Genomic DNA, 13477 nt, shown 5'->3' with positions numbered 1-13477 from the left:
AATGAATAAGTTTTAGTGTTTTATTTTGTTTATTTGTTTGTTTGTTTGTTTTTAACCACAAAGACTGATAATACCAAATGCTGAAGTCCAGTTAGAACTCTCACACAAATCTCTTGTTGGGATGCCTGGGTGGCTCCATCAGTTAAGTGTCTGCCTTTGGCTTAGGTCATGATCTTAGGGTTCTGGGATCAAGTCCCGCATCAGGTTCCTTGTTCAGCTGGGAGTCTGCTTGTCCCACTGCCTGCTGCTCCTGCTGCTTGTGTGCGCACTCGCTTGCTCTCTTTCTATCTGACAAATCATAAATAAATAAAATCTTTTAAAAAAATGTCTTGTCAAATAAATTAAGAATTTTTTTTAAAAGTTCATAAAATCAGAACTCTCACACATTGCTCGTGGGAATGCAAAATGGTACAGCCACTTTGGAAAGCAATTTACTGTTTCATATAATGTTAAGCATCGGTTTATCATACGATTCAGTAATCCCATTCTTAGATATTTACCTAAAAGAAATGAAAACTTACGTTCTCTTCAGGACCTGTATGTAAATATTTTAGTGGCTTTATTCATAATAATCAAAAACTATAAATAACTCAAATGTTCTTCAAGTGGTGAAGGGATAAGTCAACTGTAGTACATTCATACAGTGTAAATTCAGACAATAGAAAATTTAAAATTTAAATTGCCTTTAGCAATATAAAGGCACAAACTTTGGTACATTTAACATGGATAAACTTACATCATACTAAGTGAAAGTAATTAGATATAAAAAACTACCATATGTATGATTCCATCTCTATGCCATGTTGTTATGGGCAAAACTATAGACATAACAAAAAGGTCAGTTTTGCCTGGAGCTGAGCATGCGAGGAGTTTGACTAAAAGGGCATGAGAGATATGGATAAAGGAACTGTGTTTTATCTGGATTGTGGCAGTGATAACATAGCTATGTGTTTTTCAAAATGCAGAATTATACACTAAAATGGGTGAAATTTACTATATGTATATTATACCTCAATAATCTGACTTTAAAAAAAAATAGCCAAGAAAGAAAAATGCAATGTGGAGTTGCAGAAAGAAAAAGTTGAGTTGGCAGTTATGCAGCAGAGAGTTCTAAGGTTGCCCAGAGCTAAACTGCCCTATTTTACCAATGTTAAAATTTGTCATTCTTGTGTGTGGAGTTGTTCTCTGGAGATTATAGTGTTTCCTGGGAGCTAGCCTTAGGCTGTAGCCTGAGCTGGGGCGGGGAGATGGGGGAAGGGAAGGGAGGACGGGGACAGCAGGTTCAAGGTCACAGACATCCTGTTAAGGAGTAGGCTACTCCTTACACACAGTAGGAAGTCAGGGTCTAAAGGGAGTGGTGGGCAAGGACATCCTGTGACATTCAGGGGTCACATTTAGTAGCCAGTTTAAAGTTTTCTTTTATTGGGTTTATAATTCCATTTTACTGTCTGGACGCCTTCAATAAAGTCTGTTTACATGTTGTAGCTTGGTCTTTCCTATGCTTTGTAGGGCTGTGTAAAGATGTGAAAAGAGAATAGCATCAGGCCAGAGAAGCACGGAGGTCAAGGAGAGTCTTTGATCTCAGCGTTCTGGGGACTTGGAGCAGTGACTGACATGTAAGTGCCCTATAGATGAACAGCTGAACAGAAGCTTCTCTCCTTACTATTGAAGTGGAGAACAAAGGCAAAATTAAAAAAAAAATTAAACTTCCTTAAACTTACAGTCCATTGACAAGTATTTGGGACAGGCTGTGTGACCTTCCTCCAGGCACTCAACTGCCTCAATGTTCATACTTTGCTAAAGGCAAAAGGCAAGCTTAGCTTGACATTAGCCTGACCTCCAGGATTCTATAAGTCTACTTTAATATATGAAGATCCCTTTGGAAACTCCCTTTATCTCTACCCATTCTACCTACTGCAAGATATATGTTAGCAATTATCCTCCAAGCATATGTCCCACTGATAAACATCTGAAGAATCTCACGACTAAGGTTTTACAGGACAGTAGTAAATGACCTTCTCCTAACAACAGCTAGGCTCTCAAGGTCCTGGATGCCTTTCTTCCAAATTCCTTAGAGACTTATATCATCCCTAACCCTCTCCCAACTTGAAACTGTGTAATCAGTCACACACAACCCCAGGGCAGCTCTTACTGCCCTCGGATTCTGTCCCTGAGCTTTAATAGAACCACCCCTTTTGCATGAAAAACATCTCAAGAAATCCTTCTTGACAGGTCGTTCCCGAACCCCAGCATTTCACGTCAATTATCCGTGTAACAAAATAGTTTCGTTGTATTTAAGCAAACTAGAAAACAATTTTTTCCTAGAATATTTATGCATATGGAAAAAGGTGGTGTGATTCACACGAAATACAATTAGTGATGAAGGAAAAAAGACACCGAGCTGATGTTTATGAATCATACAAGAGAAGTGTAAATCAGCCCACTTAGTTGCCACTCTGTTCTAGAGAATCCACACAATTCCCTTTTGCAGGGTTCCCAACTAGTTGACCAAGGTATACCAGCAGTCCCTGCAGCATTAGAACCTAACAGAGCTTTGTATTGCCACATCTCCTTTCCAGTTTATCCAGACTCCCAGTTAAAGGGTAGGGTAGCCAGGCACAAGGGTTCCTGCCCTGCCCAATTCTAGGACTTTATTGGGAGAGCAGTGTTGTCTTTCCAGCCTGTCCTGTGTTTGATGTTCAAAGGTGTATATAACTCATGTACCCTCCTTATGGTTTTACACAGCATGGTATTGTATGCATTAAGGCAGAATTTAAATTTAACAAATTTAACTCACATCACAACTCAGATGCACAGAAATAATGACCTACTTTCTCTTTTTCCCTTCCTCCCTCCCTTCCTTCCTTCCTTTCATTTTTCTCCCCAAACTCTTTGTCACTAGTTTGCATATGGGTCTGTAGAGAATTCATTAAATATTCAATCTGTTCAAAACAGTCCAGTCTAATAATTTAGTCAGGACCCTTAAGTCACATTCAGTCTATCTTGGTTTAAACAGCTGGCCTTTCAGTCACCTTTCTCCCTGTTATTTTTACTGAAGACATACAGATATATGAAGCTGGGTATGGCTTGGACATTTTGTAACACTTTTGGAAGATAGTTTCCTTGAATCCATGTGGACTTAACATGTGCCTTGGAATCAGACAGATAAGAAATCTGGAGTCCTCACATAAAAACCAAGGGTGGCTGAGAGCCCACCTGTCTGACTATACCATGTTATCAAGTGTCTTTTGGTTCAGGAGATTCTTCAAGGCAACTTTCCCTCAGAGCCTCAAGGTGGAAGTGTGACAAGACTGGGGCAGGACAAATCTTCTGCCTTCAGTATTGCTCCCAGTGGAGCAGAGATGCCAAGTTCATTTCATATTTTCATAGGTAGGAGAGATACGACTCTTTTTGTACATATAGAGTTGAATTCTGTTATTAACCTGATTACATCAACTGCCAGAAAATTAACCTCTGGTAAATTAGAAGCTATCTCCCTCCCTCCTCTTTAGATCCAGGAGATAATTGCAGTGACAGATGAGCATGGAACAGCTAGTCTTTGGTATTGCTAGATAACTAAGCTGACATTTATTGTCAAATTCCTCTTCCCATATGCTCTGTGTCATTGTTCCTTACAGGTCTATCCTTACATGTTTCCATCTGCCATCTCTCCATGCTTGTCTACATAGCTGTCAATGGTTCTGGAAGCCCTTGCAGGCTTCCCCATCTTTGGTGGGATGGGTACAATCCTGGGAATATGATTTAGCTCCATCTGCAAAGGTACACCTGACTGTCAGAAGTTTCCACTCCTTCTGTGCCACCAGTGTGATCAGGGGATTTTGTGTCTTCTTCTAGTATCTCTTGTTTAGATCCCCAAAACTCTTTGGGAGTGGAATAACCCTTCATCCGGGACACAGTGGCATTGGAAAGTATAAAACACAGGGGCCCTCCTCAAGAAACCACCAGAGTGTCTTACTTTCTCCCAATTTCCTCTCTCCATATTCTCTAGGAGAGAGGAAATTCCAGTTCTAATTCTGAGGCATAAACGTTCCTTGAGTCCTTCTTCGTTCTGGCTTTTGAAACTTGAAGTTCAGTCTTTTGCAGTTCTCAACCCTTGCATTTACACCTCAGAACCTGTCCCCTGATGGTCTGCAGCATCATTCTTTCCTTTAGGTAGTGAATGGAGTGAAAAGTAAAAGGTTAATGAACATGATAAGATGATATGAATCTTAGTTATTTTCTCAAATTCTCCTCTTGCCATATGGAACCAGCTCTTGCCATACAGAACCAGTTCAGATGTTGTGCTAGAGCAATCAAGTAAAAGCTGTTTACTCTGGGCAAGTTAGATAAGTCTTTGCTCTAGGCAGTAAAATTTTTGGGGGGGTATTATTATACCTTCAATGATTTTGCTACATCAGATGTTATATCCTTTAATGATTTGAAAGAACTGTGAAAAAAATTAAAGTCTCTCCCTAGGAAATTTCTTTTCCTCTTTTTTCCTGCACACCACGCTCATCCTTAATCTCCAGGTAGAGGCAGAGATACACAAAGTGGGGGACTACAGGTTGAGCATAAGAATAGCATTATACATGAAGTACAATTCTTTTTTCCCCCCCTTCCTCATATACTCTCCCCTACCCTCCACCTAATACATTCTGCCTACTAGTTTCTGAGATACTTGTAGAAAAAAATGATAAAAATGTTTGTTGTGGAAAAAGTAGTTTCTTAGTAAAGAAATTTCATTTTCTAAGACTGATTGCCTGATGCTGAAACAAGGTTAGCAGGTAGGAGTCACATCATTTTACCTCACTGAATTCTTTTAATGAGGTATCCAGGCATACAGAGCTCTGAACACAGTCAAGGAGTGCTGAAGGAATGCACCTCTGCCTCTTGCTTAGGTTTCCAAAGGAGCCAGTCCCACATAATCTGCATGTTCTCTTTCTCACTTCTTGACTTACTCCATATTTCTGCTGCTGCCTTCCCTGTTTTTAAGCTAGGGTGGAAGAGGGCACAACAGGGGAGATGTGTAATGGTTCACCTGTGATGCAGACTTGAAAGGTGTGGAGCCTGAGAGGCTCCAGGGGTAAAGCCTTACATCTTATTTTAGCACCTTGACTTACTCTGAGTTTACCCGTATGCCCTTTAAATAACTGGCCTTGGACTCAGATGGTTTGTTATACCTGGTTGTTCAACTGCTGTGTTTACTAGCAATTAAAAAAATGGCTTGAAAATAAGTATGTCCTATTCATATCTGATGGGATAGGTGTTTCCAACAGAAGCTGGTAGGTCCCAGCCCCAGCTTTTTGGGCAGATATCTAGATTTTATTTGACTGGCAATGATTGACAGTAGAAGGGTAGAGCAAGAGACATTTGAACTACCAATGGCTTTTTCCCACTCTGCCTATTTCTAACTGTACCTATCTTTTAGTGAGGAAGCGAGCTTTAAGGACAGTCCTGCCTAAGTGCAGTGAAATGAAAAAATCCGTGAGAAAGTTTTGTCTTTAAGAGCTCAGAGATTTGGAGGACTGCAGAAAGCCCTTTTCTGTTCCCTGAGTTGATAGGCTGTTTTAGATTCCTTTTTTTTTTTTCTTTATACAGTGCTGTTCTGGGCATTGGGCCACTGTACTTCAGAAGCAGCTACCAGAGCCTGTATAATGCTAGTCAGTCCCTCCAATCTATTCCTGGGTTAACATCTTTAACATTGAAAACTCTTCGACACATTTTAAAACCACATATCCAGAGGAAAATAGGCGCCGTGTGTCCAGTGGTCAAGTCTGGATGGGGCACACGTCTCATCTCAGGGCTTTCAATGCTCAGTGTGTATGTCATTCACCTGAGAGCTCTAAGAAATATAGATTCCTGACTCCATCTTCAGATGGGGCTGGTGAAGGAAGTTTTTCTAAAGCTTCTTAGGCAATTCTCTGTGCCATTTGGATTGGTAACTAGTGGCTGATCGTCTTTTTTTTTTTTTTTTTTTAAGGTAGAATTGGTGTTTTATTCACTGCTGTATCAACACAGACTTTGGCACAAAGCAGATACTGAGTGCTTATTTTTTCAACGACCACCATCTTACGGTTAAGGCCGCTGAGGCTCAGAGAAGTTGGGATCACACAGATGGCAAGGCTGGTCATCTCTCCAATACCACATCTTACTACTTTACTAGGAAGTGTTCGGGTTGCTTTCTGGTCTCAGGTCGCATATTGAGGCTGCGGAGGTTAGCTCCAAAGGTCAAAGTTTGCTAGGTGCCTGTCAAGCCCAACTTTGCTTGAACTGGCAATCTCTGCTAAGGGAATCCGCATTCGCAGAGTTAACCAGAAGTCCCGCCCGCCATGGGTGGGGCCACGGGTTGGAGTCCGCGTCAGGAGCAGCTGGGTCGCCGGGCGCCTTGCGCTTCTGCGCCTGCGCACGGCGCCGAGGGGACGGGGTCGGGCTCAGAAATGGCGGCCTCCATGTTCTACAGCCGGTTATTGGCTACCACCGCCCTTAGGAGCCGCGGGTCCTGGCCTGCGCTGCGGGCCGCCGCCCAGGTATTGCGGCCCCGCCCGCTATCTCTTCGAGGGTCGGCAGGAGGAAGGGCGAGGTGGGAGACGTGGCTCCTGTGGGTGAGGTGTGAGGGGATGTGAGGCCCGGCTCGGGGTCACTTCGCAATAGGTGACATTGGGTGACATGGGGTTGCCCAGCCGGGCCCGCGGGCGGCTTGCCCTGGAGGACTGCCCGCCTGTGGCTGTGGCTGCGAGCGGGCCCATATTTGCGCCGCTCTGCTCTCGTCCTCAGCCCGCGAGGAGTCGGGCCATTCGGCTGCCGCTGCCCTCTCACTTTCTGAGGGCCGGAGGGGAGGCGGGTGAGGGGAGCTTCTAAGTGGAGGTGTGGGGGCCTAGGCAGTTTCTGCTGCTTTTACCTCACCCAGCGCAGTGGGCAGAGGCTTCCGCGGCCCTTCTTTGGGGAGGGGGGAAAATGCCCTTCAGATGTACTTTTATGTCCCTGGGGAGCTGTCATAGGTGGGAATGCCTTCCCAGGATCAGCTTGCTGACTGGTCTGTTCTGGGAAAAGGCAGGGAAGTTTCCCACCTGTTCTGTTTGTTAAGGGTGGTAATAAGATGAGGTTTACCAGCTTACCAGTTGGGGAAGTAAGACAATTATCTTTTGGATCCCTTCGTTTATATAGCATATATTATAGCGTAATAATCACAAGTGTGTGTTTGTTTTGGTTTTTTGTTTTGGAGTGTTTACCGTGGGCCAGGTACTGAGCTGGGCATTTTAGTTGTAGTTTCTTGTTAGGCTTTTCAGCAGCACTATAAGGGCGTCATCAATATCCTCATCATTGATGAGGAAATTGTGGCCTGGAGAGCTAGTATTTCGGGCTCTGTCACAAAGCAGGTAGGGGCAAAGCTAAGGCGTAATTCCAGAAGCGTCCGGCTCCAAAGCCTTTGTGCTCGAATCTGCTCTTCATTTTTTTCCCGGAAGACTTGGCCTGTTCTTTCCAGTGTTGACACCAAGAAACTTGTTGGAAGGGCACGATTGCTTCATAAGTCAATTCCAGAGTTTTAGATTACGTTCTGAAATTAACTCCTTGGACATGACAAAAATGAATTGATTTTAATACTCTAAATCTGGAGGCAGTGAATTACATGAGCATGCTTCTCAATAGGAGAAGTGATAATTTTTTGGCCTTGAACTTCCTTCTTATGAGTCTTAAAGAATGCTGTCTTGTTTTTAGAAAATGAAGACTTGGTGAACAAACATGTTTTCATCTGTCCTTTTGGAAATTCTTTTAAAAGCTCTTGTCTCTCCATATGGAGGTGCCTAGTTTATTGTCTTAGAACATCTCTTCTTTTCCACCCACACATTAAAAAATACAGCTTTAGAATTTGGAAGGCCCTTAGTCTAATCCCTTGCTTTTGTAGATGAGGACGCAGAGGTGCAGGATCCTAGGAAACTTGTTCAAGGTCACACATTGAGTTTAGCAAATATTCTTAAACATTGTGTTTAGTTCTCTAACCCTGGTCTAGTTTCTCTGTATCTTTTGTCCAGTGTATGTCTGATAAAATAGTTTAGGTTATGAGCAGATGAACTAATTTTTTTTTTTTTAAGATTTTATCTATTTATTTGAGAGTGAGAATGAGAGAGAGAGAGCATGAGAGGAGAGAGGACAGTGGGAGAAACACTCTCTGGCGATCAGAGAGCTTCATGTGGGACTCGATCCCAGACTCCAGGATCATGACCTGAGCAGAAGGCAGTTGCTTAACCAACTGAGCCACCCAGGAGCCCCAGATGAACTAATTTTAAATATTTTCTCGTTGTGAATCACATTTTTCAGTAACTACATTTCCCCCTTTTGAATTGGTGAATGATTAAATGGGTGGATGATTAAATGGCTGGTGTTATAGGAATTTGGCCAGGTACTGGTGGCCTTTTGGCAGTAGGAATCTTCTAAGTGATAATGTGGAGAAAGACAAAGACTTAAATGTGGGAATCCTTGTGATTCTGTAGGAATATTTATTACCAGCATAATTAAAAAAGCATATTTTAAGTCATAACTTCTAGGGGTGCAAGGAAAGGATTAGCCACACTTCAGATATTACAAAACCTTTAAAGGGGTATAAAAGTTAGCAGTATTACCTTATGAGTACTACTGATTCTTTGTGAATATAGATATTTGAAAGAAACTGCAAAAATATACTTAGAGCTTTGTGTCATTGGTTTAAAGTTTTTTTGGGAAAATTTCAAACTGATAGAATGTTCCAGCAATCGTACAGTGAGCACAGATATTGCTTTCATCTTTATTTAACATTTTGCTGCATTTGCTTTATCTTTAAAAAACTGCATTCATGTGCATATATACATGTTTATATATGCATATATGTATAAAATAACATTCATTTATTTTTGCTCTGCCATTTGAGACTAGCTGGCAGATATCATGGTGCTTTATCCCTAGATAGTATTTTAGCACACGGCTTTTATTTATTTATTTTTAAGAGATTTATTTGTCAGAGAGAGGGAGGGAGAGAGATCACAAACAAGGGAAGCTGCAGGCAGAGGGAGGAGCCTGATGCAAGGCTCAGGCTCCATCCCAGGACCCTGGAATCTTGACCTGAGCCTGAGGCAGATGCTTAACTGACTGAGCTACCCAGGCATCCCATAGTACACGCCTTTTAAAGGTAAAGACATTCTCCTAAATAACCACAACATAGTTATGATATTTAGGAAATTTGTAGTTATCATACTTTGGAAATTTAGTTTTAGATTTTCCCAGTTGTTCCCAAGGTGGTGTTTTATTTCATTTTTATTTATTTATTGATTTTTTAAAAGATTTATTTATTTGAGAGAGTGCAACTGTGAGTGGGGGCGGCAGGCGGAGAGGGAGAGGGGAAGCCTACTTACAGTTGAGCCTGGAACTGCTGGGACCTCCATCTTAGCACCATGAGCTCAGGACCTGAGCTAAAGCTAAGGGCCAGGCCCTTAAATGACTGAGCCACTCAATAGCCCCAAGTTGTTTTATTTTCAAGCTGGGATCAGGCCTCTGTAGTATTTTTTCTAGTCTGTCCAGTTAATTAGGTGCCACGTAATGACTCTGAATGCTCATGTGTGTGTTGTAGGTGTTCATTTACATGTTCATTTCCATTAAATGAATTCTGTGGCTGGACCAAGTCAGTTTTATTCTTTTAACACCTCTTGCACAGTGTCTGGTAAACAGGCATAATGTCTGAATGTATAACTGTTTTTACCAAGCTCTGCTCGGTACACCTCTTTCCCCCTTATTTTTATTGTTATTTTGAGGTATAATTTATATAAAGTATACAACTTTGGGTAGCTAGATTAATTTTTACATATGTATACATCTTTGTAGCCACCATTCAGATCGAGATATGTAATACTTTCAGCCCTCAGAAGCACCCATGTCCTCTCCCCTTATCAGTATTCCCCAACAGAAGGTGACCACTAATTCTGACTGACTTTATCACTATTTTTGATTGGTTTTGAACAATATTAAAAAATATAAATATGTATTCTTGTATCTGGTTTCTTTTCCTCAAAATTATGTCTTTGAGATGAATCCATTGTTTTGTGAACAACAGGGATTTTTAAAAAATTGCTTTGTAAGATCCTAGTATGTGAATATGCTGTATTTTTTTCTGTTGATGGGTGATTGAGTCATTTTTATTTTTTAATGAATAAGCCCGCTATGGATATTCTTATGAATATGCCTTTTGGTAGACAAAGCACTCATTTCTGTTGGGTATATACCCAGGAATGGGATTTCAGAAAGTAGATGTATAATGAACGGTTTGGGATGTTGCTGGTTTTTAATATTGAAGTGACAGTAACTCATGGAGTTGAGTTTCTCTGCTGAAATGTTATTCAGGATTTTAGCTTACCAGGTGAAACAGAAACAAGTTGTTACTTGGTGTGACTGACTTTTTAGACTAGGGTTCTCAAACTGTAGGGTGCTTAAGAATCAGGTGAATGACTTGTTGTGAATGCAGATTACCTGAGGCCCATTCCAGAGATTTTGTAGATTCAAGAATCTGTGTTTTTAGACAACATCCCCAGTAATTTTGATGCAGATGGCTCGTGAACTTCCTTCAAGAAGACTGTTTAATAAAGCAATAGTTGATAGTCCAGAACTGCACATTTCTAATGCTCTAAACTGTCTATAACATGGACTATCAGTAAATGGTTTCCAATATTTTATATTAAAAAGAAAGAGACTCTATATATGATCCCTTTAAATTCAATTCTTATGCTACTATGTGTTTCATATGAGCTGTGTTTCAGTATTCTGCATTCCTTGTTTAGAGAATGAAAATGTATGGATAATACTTAAATGTATGATTTCAATTCATTCTTCTAGGGCTTTCATAGCACTTAATTTGTTCTACATATTGTCATATAAAGTTGATAGGATTGAGGAATTTTGATATTTACAGGCTATGAAATGAAGAGTTTCATTGAGGAAATCACTGGAAAGTGGTGTCTGGATCAACACTTGTGGGAGTGAAGGAATGAGGCTTGAGAAATGGGAGAAGTAGAACTGTGGTGCAGTTGCAGTAGGAACTTTTGCCTCCTCTGGGAGATCCTGAACTAGGATGGTCCTTCAGAATTATCCCAAATTGAAGTGAGGTGCTAGGACTTTATAACCTTTCCTTAAACCCCCATCGACCAGTCATTGGATGCAGGCTGACAATGGGAAGGTGTGACTTTGGACAAGGAAGTGCCAATGAGAGGACTCAGTAGAGAGCTGTCAGTAGCCAGCACTCCCAGCAGCTGGGCTATGAAAGGGGAATCTGAGTAGCACACCACAGTGATCACTACAGATGAAACCAAGGTTTAGTCTTATGTGTTTGAAAGAGGAATCACTCAACTATCACTTAACTAACTACCGTATATCTAGTGCCAAGCAATTTGTTAGGTGCTGGAAGAATGATGGAGCGAAGAAAATGGGAAGGATTTTTGGTTTGTTGGGAAAGATGAGGTTGGTTTTAGATCTGCTGAATTTGGCATTGAGGTAGAAATGCTCTGTAGGTCATTAGGGATATGGCCCATTCCAGAGATTTTGTAAGACTAGACGTGATGAGAAAATAGTTAAAACTACAAGGGTAACATTTGATATTTAGCTGGTAGGTTAGCTCTTAGGTTATAATTTAGGTATTCTGAATATTATTCTTTGATGGTTTAACATAACAGTTTTATTACAGTTATGAAGAACCAAGTATTGTATATAAAAAAGTGTTTTGAGAAGGTGTTTTTAATAAGTTCTAAATTACTGTCATATATAATATGTCCCCAATTTCTTTAGGTTCTGGGAAGTTCTGGATTTTTTAACAACCATGGACTCCAAATACAGCAGCAGCAACAAAGGAATCTCTCACTACATGAATACATGAGTATGGAATTGTTGCAAGAAGCTGGTGTCTCCATTCCCAAAGGACATGTGGCAAAATCACCAGATGAAGCTTATGCAGTTGCCAAAAAATTAGGTACTAACTTAAGAAAAACTTAGGCCACTTTGACATGGGCACTTCTGATAAGATGTAAACTTTACTTAAGTTTATAACAGTTTATAGGTTTTGTTTTATTTTTTAAAAAATAAATTTTATTTACTTAAAAGGGAAGGTAGAACTTTATGATTGTTGACATTCTGCAATTATGAGATCATTTTGAGCTCCCATAGAGCTAGTAACTTAAGAACCAATTATATTGGCATTAGGAAGCCTTTAAAGTCCTGTCTTTAGTTGGAGTATAATTATGGGAAGAAAGTTCTGTTTAATATTCTAAAGCTTAAAAGACTGGTGTCTGTGATGATTCTTCTTCAAGAAAATAGTGAAGAAAATCTTAGCTGTTTATATGGTTGTAAAGAGGTCTAATAAAACTCCCCCAGCTTTCTCTTGATAGGAAAAGTATGGAACCAGGGTGGTAGGAGGGAGGGGCGAAGCTGAGTGCTAGACTGTAAGCTCCATGAGAGCAGGGTTTCTTTGTCTTATTTTGTCTAGTGATATATCCTAAATTCTTAGAAGAGTACCTGACACTTACATAATCAAGAACTATTGATATTTGTTAAATGAATTAAGTACTTGCTCATGTTTATTAGTCAAGTCTTTTATTGCTAACAGAAAACTAAATAGCTTTTGTTAATTTGAATTTTGTTAATTTATATTAATCTTATAATTAAAAAATACTGACTTTAGAAGGTATCCTTCACTTTACATTTTTAATGATTTAAGGATTTTTTTTTTTTTTTTTTTTTTTAATTTGACAGACAGAGATCACAAGCAGGCAGAGAGGCAGGCAGAGAGAGAGGGGGGAAGCAAGCTTCCCACTGAGCAGGGAGCCTGATGCGGGGCTCGATCCCAGGACCCTGGGATCATGACCTGAGCCGAAGGCAGAGGCTTTAACCCACTGAGCCACCCAGGCGCCCCTTACATTTTTAATGATTTAATATGAGGCCATAACAACGAGTAATGTAGGAGCTATACATTGCATTTTATTTTTATTTTTATTTTTTTAATTTTAATTTTTTTTTTTTTAAAGATATTTATTTATTTATTTGATAGAGATCACAAGTAGGCAGAGAGGCAGGCAGAGAGAGAGGAAGGTAAGCAGGCTCCCCGCTGAACAGAGAACCCGATGCGGGGCTTGATCTCAGGACCCTGGGATCATGACCTGAGCCGAAGGCAGAGGCTTTAACCCACTGAGCCACCCAGGCGCCCCATTGCATTTTATTTTTAGCAATATTTAAAATTCCACCAATTTTACGTAGATTAGCACAATCTCTGTTGTATGTATACTTGATTAATAAGGCTTTGAATGTGCTTTGGTGAAGACTTTGCTTTTATTAGTATTTTAAGAAGACAGTGGAACATTTAAAAATGTTTAAAATTTTTTAAGTTTTATTCTCGTTTTGTACTTATTTGTTTCTAGAATGAGTTTGTCTTTAAAAGTGAGGGCATGTACAAGTTCAGACATATGTCATATAT

At 40.3% G+C, this 13477-nt stretch overlaps 1 protein-coding gene across 3 annotated transcripts in view; it reads left to right on the top strand.

The window, feature by feature from the left end:
• The window catches only part of SUCLA2 (succinate-CoA ligase ADP-forming subunit beta), a 58880-nt gene that overhangs the window by 4832 nt on the left and 40571 nt on the right, over window positions 1–13477 (top strand). The window contains exons 1-2 of one of the 3 annotated variants that reach the window (XM_059144072.1): window positions 6373–6527; window positions 11800–11980. In XM_059144072.1, the coding sequence (XP_059000055.1) occupies window positions 6438–6527; window positions 11800–11980 (271 nt within the window). In that variant the 5' untranslated portion in view covers window positions 6373–6437. Of the gene's footprint in view, window positions 1–6372; window positions 6528–6563; window positions 6581–11799; window positions 11981–13477 lie in introns of those variants that run through there. The other 2 variants (XM_059144074.1, XM_059144073.1) reach the window with 2 other exon arrangements.

The sequence above is a fragment of the Mustela lutreola genome, chromosome 13 (assembly GCF_030435805.1).
Source record: "Mustela lutreola isolate mMusLut2 chromosome 13, mMusLut2.pri, whole genome shotgun sequence".
Lineage (NCBI taxonomy): Eukaryota > Metazoa > Chordata > Mammalia > Carnivora > Mustelidae > Mustela > Mustela lutreola.
This window is presented reverse-complemented; position numbering and strand designations above follow the sequence as displayed.